This window comes from Lycorma delicatula, chromosome 1, assembly GCF_047948215.1.
Source record: "Lycorma delicatula isolate Av1 chromosome 1, ASM4794821v1, whole genome shotgun sequence".
In the NCBI taxonomy this organism is placed as follows: domain Eukaryota; kingdom Metazoa; phylum Arthropoda; class Insecta; order Hemiptera; family Fulgoridae; genus Lycorma; species Lycorma delicatula.
In genome coordinates this window covers 126,829,784-126,845,959 of record NC_134455.1, presented here as the reverse complement: position 1 = coordinate 126,845,959, position 16,176 = coordinate 126,829,784, and the positions used below count along the sequence as shown (strand labels likewise).

At 28.5% G+C, this 16,176-nt stretch overlaps 1 protein-coding gene across 1 annotated transcript in view; it reads left to right on the top strand.

Moving 5' to 3' along the window:
* Positions 1–16,176, top strand: part of LOC142317628 (centrosomal protein of 104 kDa) — a 72,903-nt gene that overhangs the window by 23,067 nt on the left and 33,660 nt on the right. The window contains exons 6-10 of the mRNA XM_075354185.1: positions 618–919; positions 4,062–4,196; positions 8,282–8,417; positions 9,598–9,848; positions 12,165–12,302. Of these exons, the coding sequence (XP_075210300.1) occupies positions 618–919; positions 4,062–4,196; positions 8,282–8,417; positions 9,598–9,848; positions 12,165–12,302 (962 nt within the window). The remainder of the gene's footprint in view (positions 1–617; positions 920–4,061; positions 4,197–8,281; positions 8,418–9,597; positions 9,849–12,164; positions 12,303–16,176) is intronic.

Here is a 16,176-nt window from a genome sequence, read left to right as displayed (position 1 = left end):
TCTAATGGTTATTTGCACTGAAATGATAATTGAAAGACAATTACTGTTCTCAACCAATTTTTTCAATAAGTTTTTATTTTTAACTTTGTCTCTGTTGAAAAAGTATGAAGTGTTATTTAAAATGTATGAAATTACCATTTAAAAATAACAAAGTGGTTGGAATGGTATTTCTTTTTAAAGTTTAAAATACTTAATTTATTACATTGCTAACACTATTTGTAAAATTGCCAATTGGCCCTTGAATTTAGACAAAATCACAAACAATCTAACATTTGCTAATATAAAACCTAATTTAAGAAGGATAATGTAAATGAATCTAGTAATTATTAATCTAAATTTTTTTTTTTGATTCCGACTAAAAATTTTATCAATAAAGATGATTTTCTTATCTTCATAAAATTCAGCCCCTTCTCAGTACTACCTTATATCTCATTTTGACTGTCAATTTCACTTTCACTATTCTTCTATGCAACCACATTTTTAAATTATCTGTATTTCTTTTTGACCAACAGCGTACACCCAAAGAAAGCAGCAATTTTGGTATTAAATAAATTTATTTTATTATAAAAATATAATTTTAATAAAAAATTTTTATATTTTGTCCTTTTGTGTTACAGATGGTGCCAAAAAATGATGAAGAATCTCCAGATGATGCAGATAAAGAAACTTCAGATACTATAATAAGCGAAGATAACTTGCATACTGGTGTTAACTTCAAAGCAAAAGTGCCAATATCATTACCTCCAACAACACCACAAATTCAGACTTGTCAACCACCAGTTCTGCCAACACCTATACCACAACCACCGGTTACAACACAACTAGGATTACGTGAAGGAGTTGTGTCTCCTGGCCTCTACCAAAGTCCTGTGTCACCGTTACATTACACTGCACGTACAGGAGCAACAAGTCCAACTGGGTAGGAGATATATAAATATTTATAATCTTGCTTCCCTCTTTTTTTAATACCTGGTATTGAATTATCTAACATTCTAATCTAACAGACTATCTTTCTTGAAATTATATCAGATTTTTTTTGTAACTTAGATGACATTCAAGAATGGTTTATTATATCTAAATTTGACTTCTGGCATTTCAGCCTTTTATTTTTAAGATGCTATTTCCTGAATCATTATAGGTGGTGCGCTACCATCAGATTGTAATAGGTTGGTTTACTATTTTACTCAGCACTCAATAATGGTTGTAACAGTTTGAGTACTTAATTGTATACCTGAAAAATAATTCATGCAAAGAATAATAATACTCAGTAATGTATAATATCTATTAAAATATGAAAATTAAAAAATTAAAAAGATAAGTATATATGCCGAACTAAAGTTTAAAATACATGTAATAAATTAATCTTTTTGTTTGGCCTGTGTAGTGTATGGTGATCCTTCATGTGGCTTGATTTAAAATTATTTCTCATCATTAATATTGTCTTGTTTTTCCTCCCAGTGTTATTGTTATCAATTGTTAGATTTAAAAGAATTATTTTACTTTTTAAAAAAAGTATGATCTACCTAAAATGTTTCAAGGTTTTAACCTTTTGTATTATCTTTTCTCGTTTGTCTTGTACTTTTCAAATTTGAGGAGCATCATTTTAAAAAATCTTATGGAGGATTTTTATTTCTAAGAAAAGGGCATAAAAAATGTTATATATTCTTTAGGAATTTTATTGATGAGAATAATTTTTAAACTAAGTTATAGGGAAACATCATTCCCCTGTGTTAAATAAACAATATTTATTCTAATATACATTGAATGCTCATTATCTAAAAATTCACTTATTAATAAATATAATATACAGAGGAAAGACATTTCCACAAAGTTCAAACTAATTTACTTGACTGAAAATTTCTTACTTGAAAGAGTCATTGAATATAGTAATAACTTACCATCTTGAATTTCTAATTCATTAGGTAATCCTACTGAATTAAAAATGTTAAAGATAACAGATTTAGAACCAAATGAAAAAAAAAATCTTCATAACAAATGTTTGTATAGTTTGAGTAAATTATAATTGTGAATAAAATGTTTATAAGTGTTTCTTTTTTACTTTATATAAGAGATAAGTGAAATTCTTGGATTGAAAGTATTTATTGTATTTATATTTACGATAAAATAATTTAATGATTTAATTATATTTAGATATTGTTCCAATATTTTATTAAAAGACTATGCAAAAGGTTTTTGCAGTGTGTACAGTTGTAAAAGTCTGTAATATGTAATGCTATACTATGTTTATCTGTAATTGAGTAACCTAAATATGATAATGGATAATGAAATAATTTGAAAACAAAGAATAGAATAATAATGTTTAGATTTTATAAAATCTGAACAGAGAGAGACAAAAGTCAGATTCAATACGTAAAGAATCAGATAGTAGTTATGAGAGTAGAAATGAAAGAAGAAAGACTCTGTTTCAGAAAAAATAATATAAGGATAGGCTAGATCTTTCCTTCAATACAGGAATTGAAGGAAAGATCTGAGAGAGTACTATGCATGGAGAAACAATAAAGATTTTAATTAATATTCACTAATGATATTGTTCTTTTTATAAAAGCAAGGATGAGTTGGAAGAAACACTGAAAGACACAAATTTACTGGTAGGAGAGAAATTTAGTTTTGATTAAATAAGACTAATGCAAAGGTAATGTATTATAACAGAAATGAGGAATTAAACATTAAAACAGTGGATATAATGCATCAGAAGTTATAGTATTTTGCTATTTAGGGAGTAAAATAACAAAAGATGGGCAAAGTAATTTAGGCAACTCAAAAGTAAAATGGCATGGGGAAGTTTCATGAAAAAAAGAAGTCTGATAATGTCGAATTAGAGAGAAGTTCTTGAAAATATCTAAGTGGAATATAGTGCTTCGTGGTAGTGAAACATGACTATAAGATAAAGCAGAAAGGAAAGAATAGTGGCCTTTGAAATGTGGTAATATAAAAAAATGTTAAAATTAGATGGGTTGATAAAATTTGAAATCAGGAGGTCTTAAAATGAATAGTAAAACAATACTAGGGTAAAATCTTGAAAACGTTTGCAAGAAACATGATCTCACATTATTGAGATTATGCAGTAAACATCCATGTAGAAGAAGACAATGATTGGAATACAGATAGGTACATGAGGATATAGAATGCAGATGTTCAAATTAAAAGATTAACAGAAATGGGTGGAAAATAGGATTAAACCAGTGAGCTGACTGATCACTCAAAACGATTGTTTGGGAGAACTAAAGAGTGTTCTTGTTTAGATTGTAAATTAAACAATATATGTAGTTTGATTAACACGAGAAAACAGAAAAATATATATTTCATCTCTTTTTATCTTGGAATTCTAAAGTCTATAATATTATGCACAGTGTTATAAAAGTGCTCTGCTCACAATAGAATTCTAAAGATTATAAATATTATGAACAGTGTTATAAAGTGCTGTGGTCACAACAGGAATAGTTTCAGGACTAGAAAAGGTACAAAGAAAGCTGGTATGCATTGATGTAGAACACTTGAATCATTTAATAAACTGCCAAATATTTCCCTGAAAACATTTAGCAAGAGTTTTTTCTGCTTGTTTATGTGATATATTTCTTTGAATTTTTAAAAGCAGGTCAGATATAGTTTAGCTGAGAGAGAAAAATTATTAATTTTATTATTCTCATTCGTAGTAACTTTTCCCTCTTTGACTAGCAGTAAATGAACTATTAACAGTTGAATGCAATGTTGTCAGCTGAGAGAAGGACATTCAGTCACTTGTCTGTATTCAGAATTCAATAGAGCATTTCATATTCATAATAAAAATCAGAAATGTTATTATATTCATACATTCTAAAAAATAGTCAAAACTGTCAGTAACAGATACCATATTGGCTCAGGAAAAGGACTAGTAAATAATTCAATTTTAGATAATGAAAGTACTAGAGAGTATCATGCAGAAAGCATATTTCAAGAAGAATCTTTTCTTGAAACTCATGTTTACTAGAATATCAGTGTAGTAGAAAAATTAATTTTCCTTTCCATTTACAGTTTTTAGATGGATATATTCCATTTTTCAGATCAACAATGATGACAAAAAGTGCCTCAGCTCAGCCAGTTAGAAGTGGTTCATTAAGAAGACGAAATAAATCTGCTGGACCGGCAAGAAATAGTTATGAAGCATATGATGAACGAACTGTACCAGCTCAACGCAAGTATGAATTACAAGCTAATTTTATATGATTTTGAAAATTTTACTTATAAAAGTATTTATAATGTTCAAGATATTGTTGTGATTATAATGTTAAAGATATTGTAAACTCTTTTTATTTTTTCATTGTTTGTATTGACTGTTAGTACAGTACACGCTCTGAAAATACTTTAATTCTGTTCTATAATTTATTAGTTTAAATAAAAAGTAATAATGAAATGAAATTAGTTAAATAAATAAATAAGATGTGTAATCTAGGCTAACTAGATGGAAATAAAACTTTCAATTCAAGCCATCTAATAATTTTATGAGGTGACTGGATAAAAATCACCTACACTGCATTTGTAAATCTAGAAAAAAATTATCTGGTAATTTGGAATGGAACAAAATATTTTAAATTTTAAGAAAAATTGGTTTAAAATATAGAGAATTGCAAATAAACTAATTTATCTATTATGACAAAGATTCCAAAGGAAAAAAAAATAAAGGGAGTTTTGATAAAAGAAATGTGAAAAACAGGTGAAAATTACTCCTATACTATTTCGACCCCAGCGCCATCTAGCGGGTCCATTTTTTGCAGAGGTATTTCTTTCCATGTAACACATATTCTGAATATGAGCCAAATCGGACCATGAAATACAATTTTTCGAAATATCTCGACTTCAGAGCCAACAAGCGGGTCCTAATTCAGAACCTTCGCGGGCGTGCGCACAATAACTCACCAAAGATTCATTGCGATCTGTTGAATGGAATAGGAACGCATACGGGACAAACAAACAAACATTCATTTTTAAATATGTACAAGCTGACTCCTCAATGCTTCGCCATTGCTATATTTGAGTATGTATGTAGATTAAATGAACACAAATGGAGTATGATAAAACATTAAAAATCTGAATATTACTGAACTTCAGAAAATTTAACCTTTCCCTTCATCCGATCTTCCTTTTTCGCATTTCCCCTTTTCTCCTTTTTCCATTTATCGTAAACTATTTCTTTCACGTAACTAATATATATCTGAATATGAGACAAATTGGACCATAAATACAATTTTCCGAAATATCTCGACTCCCAATGCCACCTAGCAGGCCCAAACTATTTCAGAAACCTTCGCGTGAGTGCGCACAATTCACCAAAGTTTTATCGCAATCGGATGTATGGTATAGGAACGCATATGGGACAAATAAACATTCATTTTATATATATTTTATTTATATAAATATATATATATGGGTGTGTATGCGCGTGCACGCGCAGTTGTGAAATTATTCACTCATCATATATTTATATTAGCAGTGAATGTGTGTAAACAATTTTGAGGGATTTCTTTTATTTTCATAAGATGTTTTGTAAACAAGTTTTATCTCTGTTATTTAAATATTTTTTTTTTTTTAAATTTTATTCCATGATTAAATTGATATTTTAAAACAATTAAATTATTTAAACTTTAATTTAATATTTCTACCAAAATAAAGCAAATAAAAGTTTAAACACTTTTGTATGTAACATTTTTTTTGTAATTTTGACAAAGAATTAACCCTCCTGTTATAGGTAATCATCTGAGTAGGTGGATAATATTATTACTGTAGTGTAATGAATAATATTAATTAGTACTTCAGTTTTTTACTCTATTATGCAGCATGAAAAATAGTTCAATTCCTATTATAATACTATTGTTTAGAATAATGTTAATGCATTATAATAATCACAAATATTGTACGTTAACATATGTATTTTAATGATAAATTTATAAATTGAATTACATTAACTGAAAAACTTTCAAAATGGTCATATTAAGTGCTTGTTAAGGATGTTGATAATAAATTTTAAAAAAATGTTTTTTTAAATTATTAATTAAATACTTTTGAAAATGTATATAGGTATTTAAAAAATAATAATTCTATTTTTATTTTTTAAAGTAGTATTGTGTAATAGAGGAAAAATCTATTAAGTAACTTATATCGTTGTTAGTAACTTAAAAAGAAACACATACACACATCTTTGATAAATTATAACTGATTTTTAAAAACAGTTATATTAATTCTTAGGAATGTCATGTATTTAAACAAAGCTCTGACAAAAAGCTTATAGATATATATTACTGGGCAGTAAAAAAAAAATTATTCAACAGATGCACGTTACATCAGCATTCAGCAGTTTCCTATACCTAACTCTTTTGAAATTTGTCAAAAACAATTTTGATAAGATTTTCATTATTTATTAATCATTCTGTAGAATAATAAATTTTTATAAATATTTTTTCATTTTCTGAAATTAACATAATATTTTAAACATTTTTTAAAAGTATTAAAATAACTTATTTCAGTTTAAATATTTTCACATTATTTACTTTAGTTTTAGAAATTACAATCCATTAATGCATTGTCAAGTTTTCACTATTATAAATATGAAGATAAATTTCACTGATCTGCTAAGATTTTGGTTCAAGAAATATTTTATGTGCCCTAGTTGAATCAAATGCCGTGGTATTAATTTTGTCGTATCCCATGAAAATTTTTGCACAGTTCTAATTTTAGTATTAAACTGAACTCTAATAATATTTTAATTATGTAAATGTCTAAAACAGGGGTGAGTACAGTTTAGTAGATATTAATAATAAGGCAGAAAAACTGAAATACATGAAATTAACTTAACTCATGAAATTAATGAATGAATTATTTAACACAAAAAAAAAAAATTATTATAGTCTATGATGACAACAGAAACACTTTGCATGTTGACTGAACTGCTTGTTTACTCAGTGGACTGTGCTCGGATCTAGTCCAGTGTGCTCTAAATAAATTGCCAAAAGAGTGGGAATTCTCAGAAGTTTGATTTACCATATTGCAGCCTTTTATTTTATATCTCGATCTTTTTTATTACAAGTAAATTGATTGAAGTGTCTCCAGTAGTTATCTCGTTTACACACAATCCATTTTGTTTGACACTGAGGCAATTAGCCATAGAAATTAAACTTTATTTTTCTTAGAATAACAAGTACCACCTCAATGTGCTAATCTGGAAAGTTAACTGTTGTTTATAAAGCCTTACTGCCACCTGGCAGAAGCTATTTGTTTTACTTTTGTATTCAACAGTTGAAGTTAACATTGAATGATTTTTTACACTATATATGTTTTCCTAAATATAAAGAAACTGAAGTAAAGAGCAAACATTTGTAGCCAAGTTTTTATTTCTGGAATAACATTTATATAGAAATTGTAAGGAAGTTTTCAAACAATTTTTCAAAAAGGAAGGAAGTCTTGCATGTTGCTATGATATTCCTTGAGTAATTGTATATTTGATTGTTTAGGAACTGTTTATCAATGGAAAGAATGACTTTATTGACTTGAGCAAAATGAGTCTAAAGAATATTTGTCTTTACAAAGGGAAGACACTTATGTTAGTACCTATTATTCATCCAATATCCATTAAAAACATTTATACATTATTTATAAAAAATAAAATACAATGAACCTAAGTAGTTTAAGTGCTGTGATCTGAAGGAATGAACTATTTTATTAGAACAACTAGATGTTTACACTAAATTTTCATTCTTTTTGTGTGAATGTCACAACAATATGAAATGAGTAACTGAATCAAAAATGATTTTAGTATCTCTCTTTTACATCAAATTAGGGATAATGAAGTGATGGTTGAGGCTTTGGATAGAAGTGGCTCTTATTATCAGTATCTCTCATACACAGCATATGTAATAATGCACCTTATTTGAATTACTAATAACTTTATTCATTATGATAGAAATTTTATTTACTGTAGCTAATAATTAAACGGACAGTAGAATATAGTACTCAACATTGTATCTGTACTGAATGATAGTAGTAACACTAGCTTCTTTGTTAACTACTGGTAACAAAATCGTCAAAATCAAGGTGTGGTTTTATGAAAATATAAACAAAAACAATTCATGACCATTAAGAAACTGAAAAAAGTCAGAGGTATACATGTACATTTTGGTAACTAAGATGGCTATTTAATATTCACTAGAGAAACAGGATTAAAAACTTCTTATTGATTGATTTTATTTCAAAATATTGTAAATGTAATTCATATTTAACTTTTTTTTTATAGCGTACATACAGCAGATACTGTCAGGGATACTCATCTACCTTCAAGTGGAACTAATGTTACTACAACACATTCCAAATTAAATGAGAGAGAAAGAAAACAAGCTGCATTACCCATATCTGTATTTGGAATGGCCCTTGTGAGTTGTGTTATTCTCACTAATATTTAATTCAAAAAGCTAAAAACAGTGCTGCTGAATCTTCCTGACATTTATAGAGCATAAAATTAGATACTTTATGACAATTACTATAAATTCAAACCATGCTAATTTTTACTTTGCTTTAGTAAAAAAATAATTGTGAAGACTTAGAAAATAAAATTATTTTCAAAACCCAGTTTAGAAAAATTAAAATTTTTACATATAATTTACAATTGACAGTTTTTATTGTTGAATTATTATCAACAGTAGTTAGTGAGATAAAGTATATATAAGAGAAAAGAAATGGTGGGGGAACAGGAATGTCATAGTCAGGCCTGGTAACCCTACTCTGGGAGTTAGAGGCAGGCATTAATAGTTAAGATCCAGCCAGCTTATTAGAGTAAAAGGACACTCCCCCATATTGTATTATGCTTCACTGTGGAATCTGATTTAGCGGAGAGAGAAAAAAGTAAAAAGAAATAAACAAAAAAAGAAACAATAAATAATATTAATTGACAAATAAATAGTAGTTTTGAAACACCATAAAAGAAGTATTTTTGTAAATACTTTGCAAAACGTTTTTAGAATAACAGTAAAAAATACAAATACCTGTTGTCGTTTTAGACAACTCTACTGAAAAGCATAAATTTAGCTTAAAAATATCTATGTATGCCGCTGTAACCTGCAACTCAGATTGCCCATGATGACCAATGTACATCTCATATGTGGCTTGAAGAGATAAAAATTATCTCAAAAAAGAGATAGATAGTATAAGCATTAAACATTAGCATGAACATTAAGCATTAAATGAGGTTTTACCATTTAATTTTCTTATGACAAAAAGCTCACAAAAAGATTTTTAATAAATATTCTATACACTACAGGATATCAATGAAATACACAATTCAAGACCACTACACTTCTTGATCATATGATAAATATGTTTCTGCCTAACTAAAAAAAAGAAAAATGTCAGCATTTCATCAGCTTACATTATCAGCAACACCAGTCGCTGAAGATGGCTTACAAAATGATAGAAATCTTTTGAATAAATTATTACAAAAGTCATATTTATAAAATTTCATATGGTCTGTTGTTTCAAAAATCTATTTTTAAAATAATTCATATCATTCGTATGAAAAAATGGAATAATTTTATGTTAATTTTTGCTTTTTTGCAGGTAGAGAAGTTTTATTCAAAACAGTTCACAGATAAGGAAGAAGGTTTACGATTGTTAGAAGCAGCTCTAAGATCATATGTGAGAGCAGCATGTGTTAAACCTCCTGACCATGTTGAAGTACATTCTCCAAACAAGGTTGCAAGGGCTGCTATATTTTTATTGCATCGTACATTGCGAGATAAAGTCTTCCTTGTATATTCAGTTTCTGCTGAAGTAATTCGATATTTCTTTCATGAATTTGTTCCTGGCAGGTAATTTAATTACTTTAAGAATGTAATTGTAGGGAAATTATACAATAGTTTGGTAACAATAAAGATAAATTAATGTAATTTTGATTTCAGAACATAGAGTTTCTAGTTTTTCATTAAAAATGAGTTTGTTCTGCTGTGTGTGTTATCAGACAGCATATATATAAATTTAAAGAAATATAAATATTAATGCTCCCTTTTTATCATAAAATATTCCAAAGATCCCTTAAAGGCTACTATTATAAGGGTAGAATTAGAAAATGTTTCATGTTATAGTAGAAGCTGTATGTGTATAGTCAGGTGCTGATGTCTACACCATTTTCTCATAAAATTGATAAATTTTGCTTTTGTAAAATAATTACATAGAGCCAAAATTAAAAAAAAAAAATATATTTTTTATAGCTTTTATAATATGTAGAAGACAGCCAAAAATTCATAAGGTGTACAACACCTAAAGAAGAATATAATACTCTTTTTTTTGAAAATGTATTTTGCCTAACTTTTTATTACAATTAGGAAATACCATTAAGAAACTAAAAAAAGTCATAGGTATTAATGTACAATTTGGTAACTAAACTGTAATATCCTGGTTTTAATTTTATTTAATGTTCTGGTCTTGCATCCATACAACGAAATCTGTACAAACTACAGTAAAAATATTAGTTTCTTAAAATGAAATATTCATTAGTTAGTAACAACTTTCATTAATTTATATGATGTTTCTAAGTCAACAACTAGTTTTATAATCAGAAAATTGAAATTTTTTTAAATTATATAGAACATGTAGGATTTGGGTATCTAATTACAGCATTTTTACTTCATATTGGATTCTAATAACTTCACTAATTTATATGTTTTTAAAAAATATAATTTTACAAAATATGAAATATCTATACAATATTTACAACTCACTTTTTAAATACCAATATATTTCTTGAAGATCTTTATAGGGCTAATTTTAACATGTTGCATTGTTTATTATATACATACATATTGGCTAACAACTGTATTGAAGAACTTTGCTAGATAAAATATCTAGCAAATGTTGGTGGCTATGTATATGAAATATAGCACAATTCATTAAATAAAAAAGCACTGTACAGAAAAAATTATATATATATATAATTTTTATGTATATATAAAAATTATATATTATAATATATATACAAAGTGGAATAAGGTAAGTCATCCTACTTTATTCAGTACTTCGGTTGATCTAATAAAATAAAAATAAATAAATATATATATTTATTTATTTTTTATATATGTATTTATATTTATATATTACCTGATGACAAAGAGTATAAAATTCTTATATTACATAAACATCTATAAAAGTTATTGAAGGAAAGAGGTTTGTTATCTTGCTTTCAAAAGTATGTGTAAAATAAGTAAGTTCAAACAGCATAATAATTTAAGTACATACCAATAAACACAACTGAGGGGAGTATACAAATTAAAATGCAATTATTTTACCAAATGCTACATTAAGTTGCACACATATTCATTCATAGATTCATAAAAAAATATTCAAAAACAACACGTAACATCACAATGAACCCTTGTAAATCAAGAGAAATGGAACACATGTACAAATACTGTACAAATACATTAAATAGTATGAAACTCTTGCTCTTGAACTTAAAAGTCATAAAATCGACGAACTTTGACAACATAAAATTTATAAACAAATTAAATTTGACAAAAGTAATTTACTGAATGAACAAATTCAACTCTGATGAAACATATTGTTTAGCACACACTTAAAGGTTACTAATTGCTTTAAAATGAGTTACATTTATAACAACATGTCATCTGCAGTATGATTGAAGAAAAAAACCAGTTTATAATCCTGAAAAGATCTTCTGGATGCATATATTTCTAAATTTTTAGCAAGTGAGACATAATTATTTTATAAAAATATTAAATTTATTTCAAATATATGTATGGAAGGGTTAGATAAGTTGGTCAGCATTATTCTTCCATCACTTCAGAATTCACTTAAAGGGTGGTACAAGCAGGTTTCCCCAGATTGGTTTGCAGTTCCATCTCATAAGAGTTTTAGAGCAATCCTTGATGGGAAGGGATACACAAAACAAAATTAAAAATAATGTTTTTTTCTAAAAATTGTACTATTTTTTTTGACTTTATGCTTGAAACATTTTGCATTCTGAGTAAAACTTTTTATTTCTTTGGAACAGAGATTAATGCTGTATTAACATATTTTTTATGTAAAAACAAAGCATAGATATTAAGGTAAATTATATATTTTTATGACAAAATTTTTATGACAGGTGTAATAGAAAAATTATTTTTCAGGGTAACAATGGCAGAAGTTTCGCGTAGTGTAGATAAACTACTACCAGAATTAATATCAAAATCTGGTGATACAACTCCTAGAATACATAACATGGCAGTACATACAATTCTAAGTATGGCAGACACTAGAGATGTTAGGTAAGATTGCTTCTTTAAATAGTTCAAACATTTTTACTTGCTTGTGTGAAGTAAAAAGTATTGTGATTGTGAAAAATTGTAGTTTCCAGATTTCAATGGAAATATATCCGTTTTGACCATCCCTGAATCCATTTTGACTAGTTTTGGCGTGACGTATTTATGTGTGTATGTATGTATCTCATATAACTCAAAAATGATTAGCCATAGGATGTTGAAATTTTGGATTTAGAACTGTTGTGACATCTAGTTCTGCACCTCCCCTTTTGTTTGCCATTAACTGAACCAAAAGTGTCTAAAAACCCCATACTCCAAAAAAAATTGGATTTTGTACTTTTTCTTAACTGCAGTAATAAGACCTAATTGAGAGCTTTTCAACGATATATCATAAATGGTACTTATTTTCATTGGTTCCAGAATTATAGTGAAATAAAATTTTAATTAATGAAATATTTGGATCTTAGGCGAAGGCACATTTCAAATCAGACTTCATTTCCTTTCTTTTTAACTTCTTTTTTTTTTTAATTTAAATATATTGATTTATTAATAATTATTAACCTCTCATTGTAAAAAAGGTTTTAGAATGAATATTAATTCAATAATAACAAAAAAAAAGGAAAATATATCAGAAGATTTTTATTGAAACAAAATTTTATATACTTTTCATTTTAAAAAAATGTGTAAATGTAATCTAATAAGTGTACAAGGAAGTTGTGTATTGTCCAGATCAGATTTTTTTCTCATATTTTATGGAATTCATGTTTATGTCTTAAACTGTATGAGTAGTTCGTCTGTTATAGGATATAAATCATTTTCAAAACCAGCAAACTCTTCTAGATAGTAGAAAAATACTGTGCCTGATTTACTAGGAATAGTAATAACAATTTTCTGCTGACTTCTTCTGTGAGCTGAATATCCTATTACATTTGACATCTTAAGTCCACCAAAAGTGATATTCACCAGTATTAATGAAACATTTTTTATTCTATTGAACATAGAGGTTGGCTGTATATTGAAAATCATTACTTACAGAAAAAATTATTTGACTTGTGAACCTTTAATTTCAGGCTTCTTTTTATATAGTGCATTACTCTTTCCCATGTTATTATGAGAACAATGTTTTATTTTCTTTACTTCTCTTCAGCAGGGAGAAAATTGTATCATACTTTATTGCAATAAATAAAATTATTGTTAAATTAATACATTCTAAATAAGTATACATGTTTAATTTGGTATGTATGGCACATTGATATAAGTGGAAATTGAGTTACAAAACTTTGACTTTTCCTAATAAAAAAATGCAAATTGAATATTTTTTATTGTAACTTGTTAAAGTGACATTGTATAGACAAATTCATCAATTAGATATTTTTCTCCTTTTTGGTACCAGTATTAAAGTAAAAGCTTAAAATCATTAGTTTTCATACATTTTTCTCAGGAACTCCTTATCAAATAACTTGTCAAACTACTTATAATTTTACAAAGAAATAGATCTTATCTAACTGTTATATAACAGAAAGGTATATGCTTAATAACAATTAAATTATCCTTATTCTTTTTGATAGATAAGGAGGACAACAAATGTGTAAAAATGTACCATCATTACCGGGAACTCTATTCTAAGACTAGTTGTATGAGCAACTAGCATATGTAAATTACTGTTGTAACTTATTAAAAGTAGTTTTTTATAATCATTCAAAAGAATAATAATAATAATAATGCCGGTTCCACCGAAGTACCGGACCAGATCTCCAGGGTTGGCAGCTCTGAAGTGGGGGTATACCTTGGCGGGTGGCCTTGCTACAGAAGGATTCATTTTACATGCAAGTAGAACAATCTGTCATGGCAGAGGATTCATGTAAACACCCTTGTTTAGAACCAGCCATGTTGTGAGAATGAAATGGAAGAAGAGTTCTGAAAGAGGAAGAATTCATAGTGATTTCTAAAAATCTGCAGAGAACTACTATCAAGAACTGTTCATTCAACCTAAATACCAAATGAGATTACAAAGGAGATGGAAATTTCACAAGGTAACTCTGTTTTTTATTGCTTGTGAAACGACTAGTTGCGCTGGTGGCCCAGGTAAAAAAAATATGGAAAACCTTCAACGGTTTGTATGTTGAGAACTATTGACATCATTTGTAGGAGATTCTTGCTTTAAGCAAAATTGATGAGTTTGCAGTATGCATCAATCCTCACAGTTCCCTCAATACCTTAAAGAATGTTGTTGTCCAGATCTACTCATTTATTCTGAGCAGGAAATTGAGGAGATGTCACCGCAGAGAGCAATAGAGTGTCAAAGGTTGAACATGAGAAGGAATGGCAATGTTCTACCTACCGCCTCTTATGTCCTCCTCATTTTAATAGACCTTTCCTACTAGACCACCTGGATACACCACCTGGATGTGCTAGCTTTCATACCTCAACACATCGAGGAGATTCATGAACAAGAAGTTGTTGTGAGTCAATGATTAAACACACGACTCAATGAAGAAGTTGTACCCTCTGCGTTGTATTCCCTGATGTTTAGCAAACCCAAGGGCCCCGAACAAATAAAGGTTGGATTTCATAGACTGGATATTTGTCTGTTCATCCTGACTCCAATGTGGTGTTTTGGATTTTAGAAATTCGGTCATACAGCAGCGCAATGCACAGGAAAACAACTCTGTGTTTGTAGTGAACCATTCCTTACTGATGATCTGTGCAGGGATCCTGCACTTCCTCCTGGAAGTAAAGTAGCTGTAGAAGCTACTTTGATGCTAGGAAAATTGTACTTAGCAGATCGCTGAAGGTTGAATCTTATGCTCAGGTTGCTACAGTTCCTGCAGCTTCCATTAAACCAAAGAACATAATCTCTGAACTGGCACCAACTCTAGTGAACATGGTCAAACATATCATCAATGAGAAACTGAAAAGTTGACCAATTAGAGAAACTAGTCCAAAGTCGACACTGAAAAAACAGATGTCTCCAAACAAAAGATTGTTACACAACTGAGGAATGAGCCTTTGACCAGCAAAAGGTGAAGGAAAACGAAGCTAAACCTCAGAAGACTGTGGTGAAAAAAGGTGAAAAAAAAACCGCAGCAGACCGAACATAATGCACCAATGGTAAAAATTGAAGTAGAGAAAATCCTTATTCAGGGAATCAGCAAAGAAGATGACGTAAAGATTGTTGGAAAAGAGAGTTATGGACAAGCGCCAATAGAGCCTCCAAAAGCTAGGAGGCCTCTAAAAGAGAGGGCTCATCAAGCTTAGACTCTGATACAATGCTCACCACACCATTTATATCTGTGTGGTCTGATGGTGACAGCAAGACATCCTTTGTGATTTACTATGGAGGATCAGAAGATTCCACCTCCGAAACCTCAGACTCTGTAAACAAAGGTGGAGGCCATTAGGAGGCTGGAGAAAAGAAAGAAAAAATGATAGCATAAAGGCAAACCTAGGCAATAGCTGGCATAATTGAAGTTTTTATAAATTTTTTATTGAGAATGAATTTTTAAGGGATTATTACACCTGCTTTTACAGATATGACAATATTTTTTTGAAATGGAAGTATGTTTCTAAGTGGCAAGAGCCCTCCTATACACATCTTGTGTCAATGTGTCATCTTGTGTTCTTTTGTGGTTTTAATATCTTATGATAAGCCTATTTCTAGATGATCTACTGACAAGACTAATTTTCTGGCTAAGTCGCTAGTTATTTTACCTGGAAGAGAAAAACCTTTTTTTCTTTTTTGTTTGGGAAAACATTAATGACCTCAGCAGTCAACAAAAATATATTAATAATAATTTTACTAATTAAACATACACATTATTTAATAATGAATGATAAAATAAGTTTCTCTGTTTCATTCATTAAATTTGCAATATTAAAC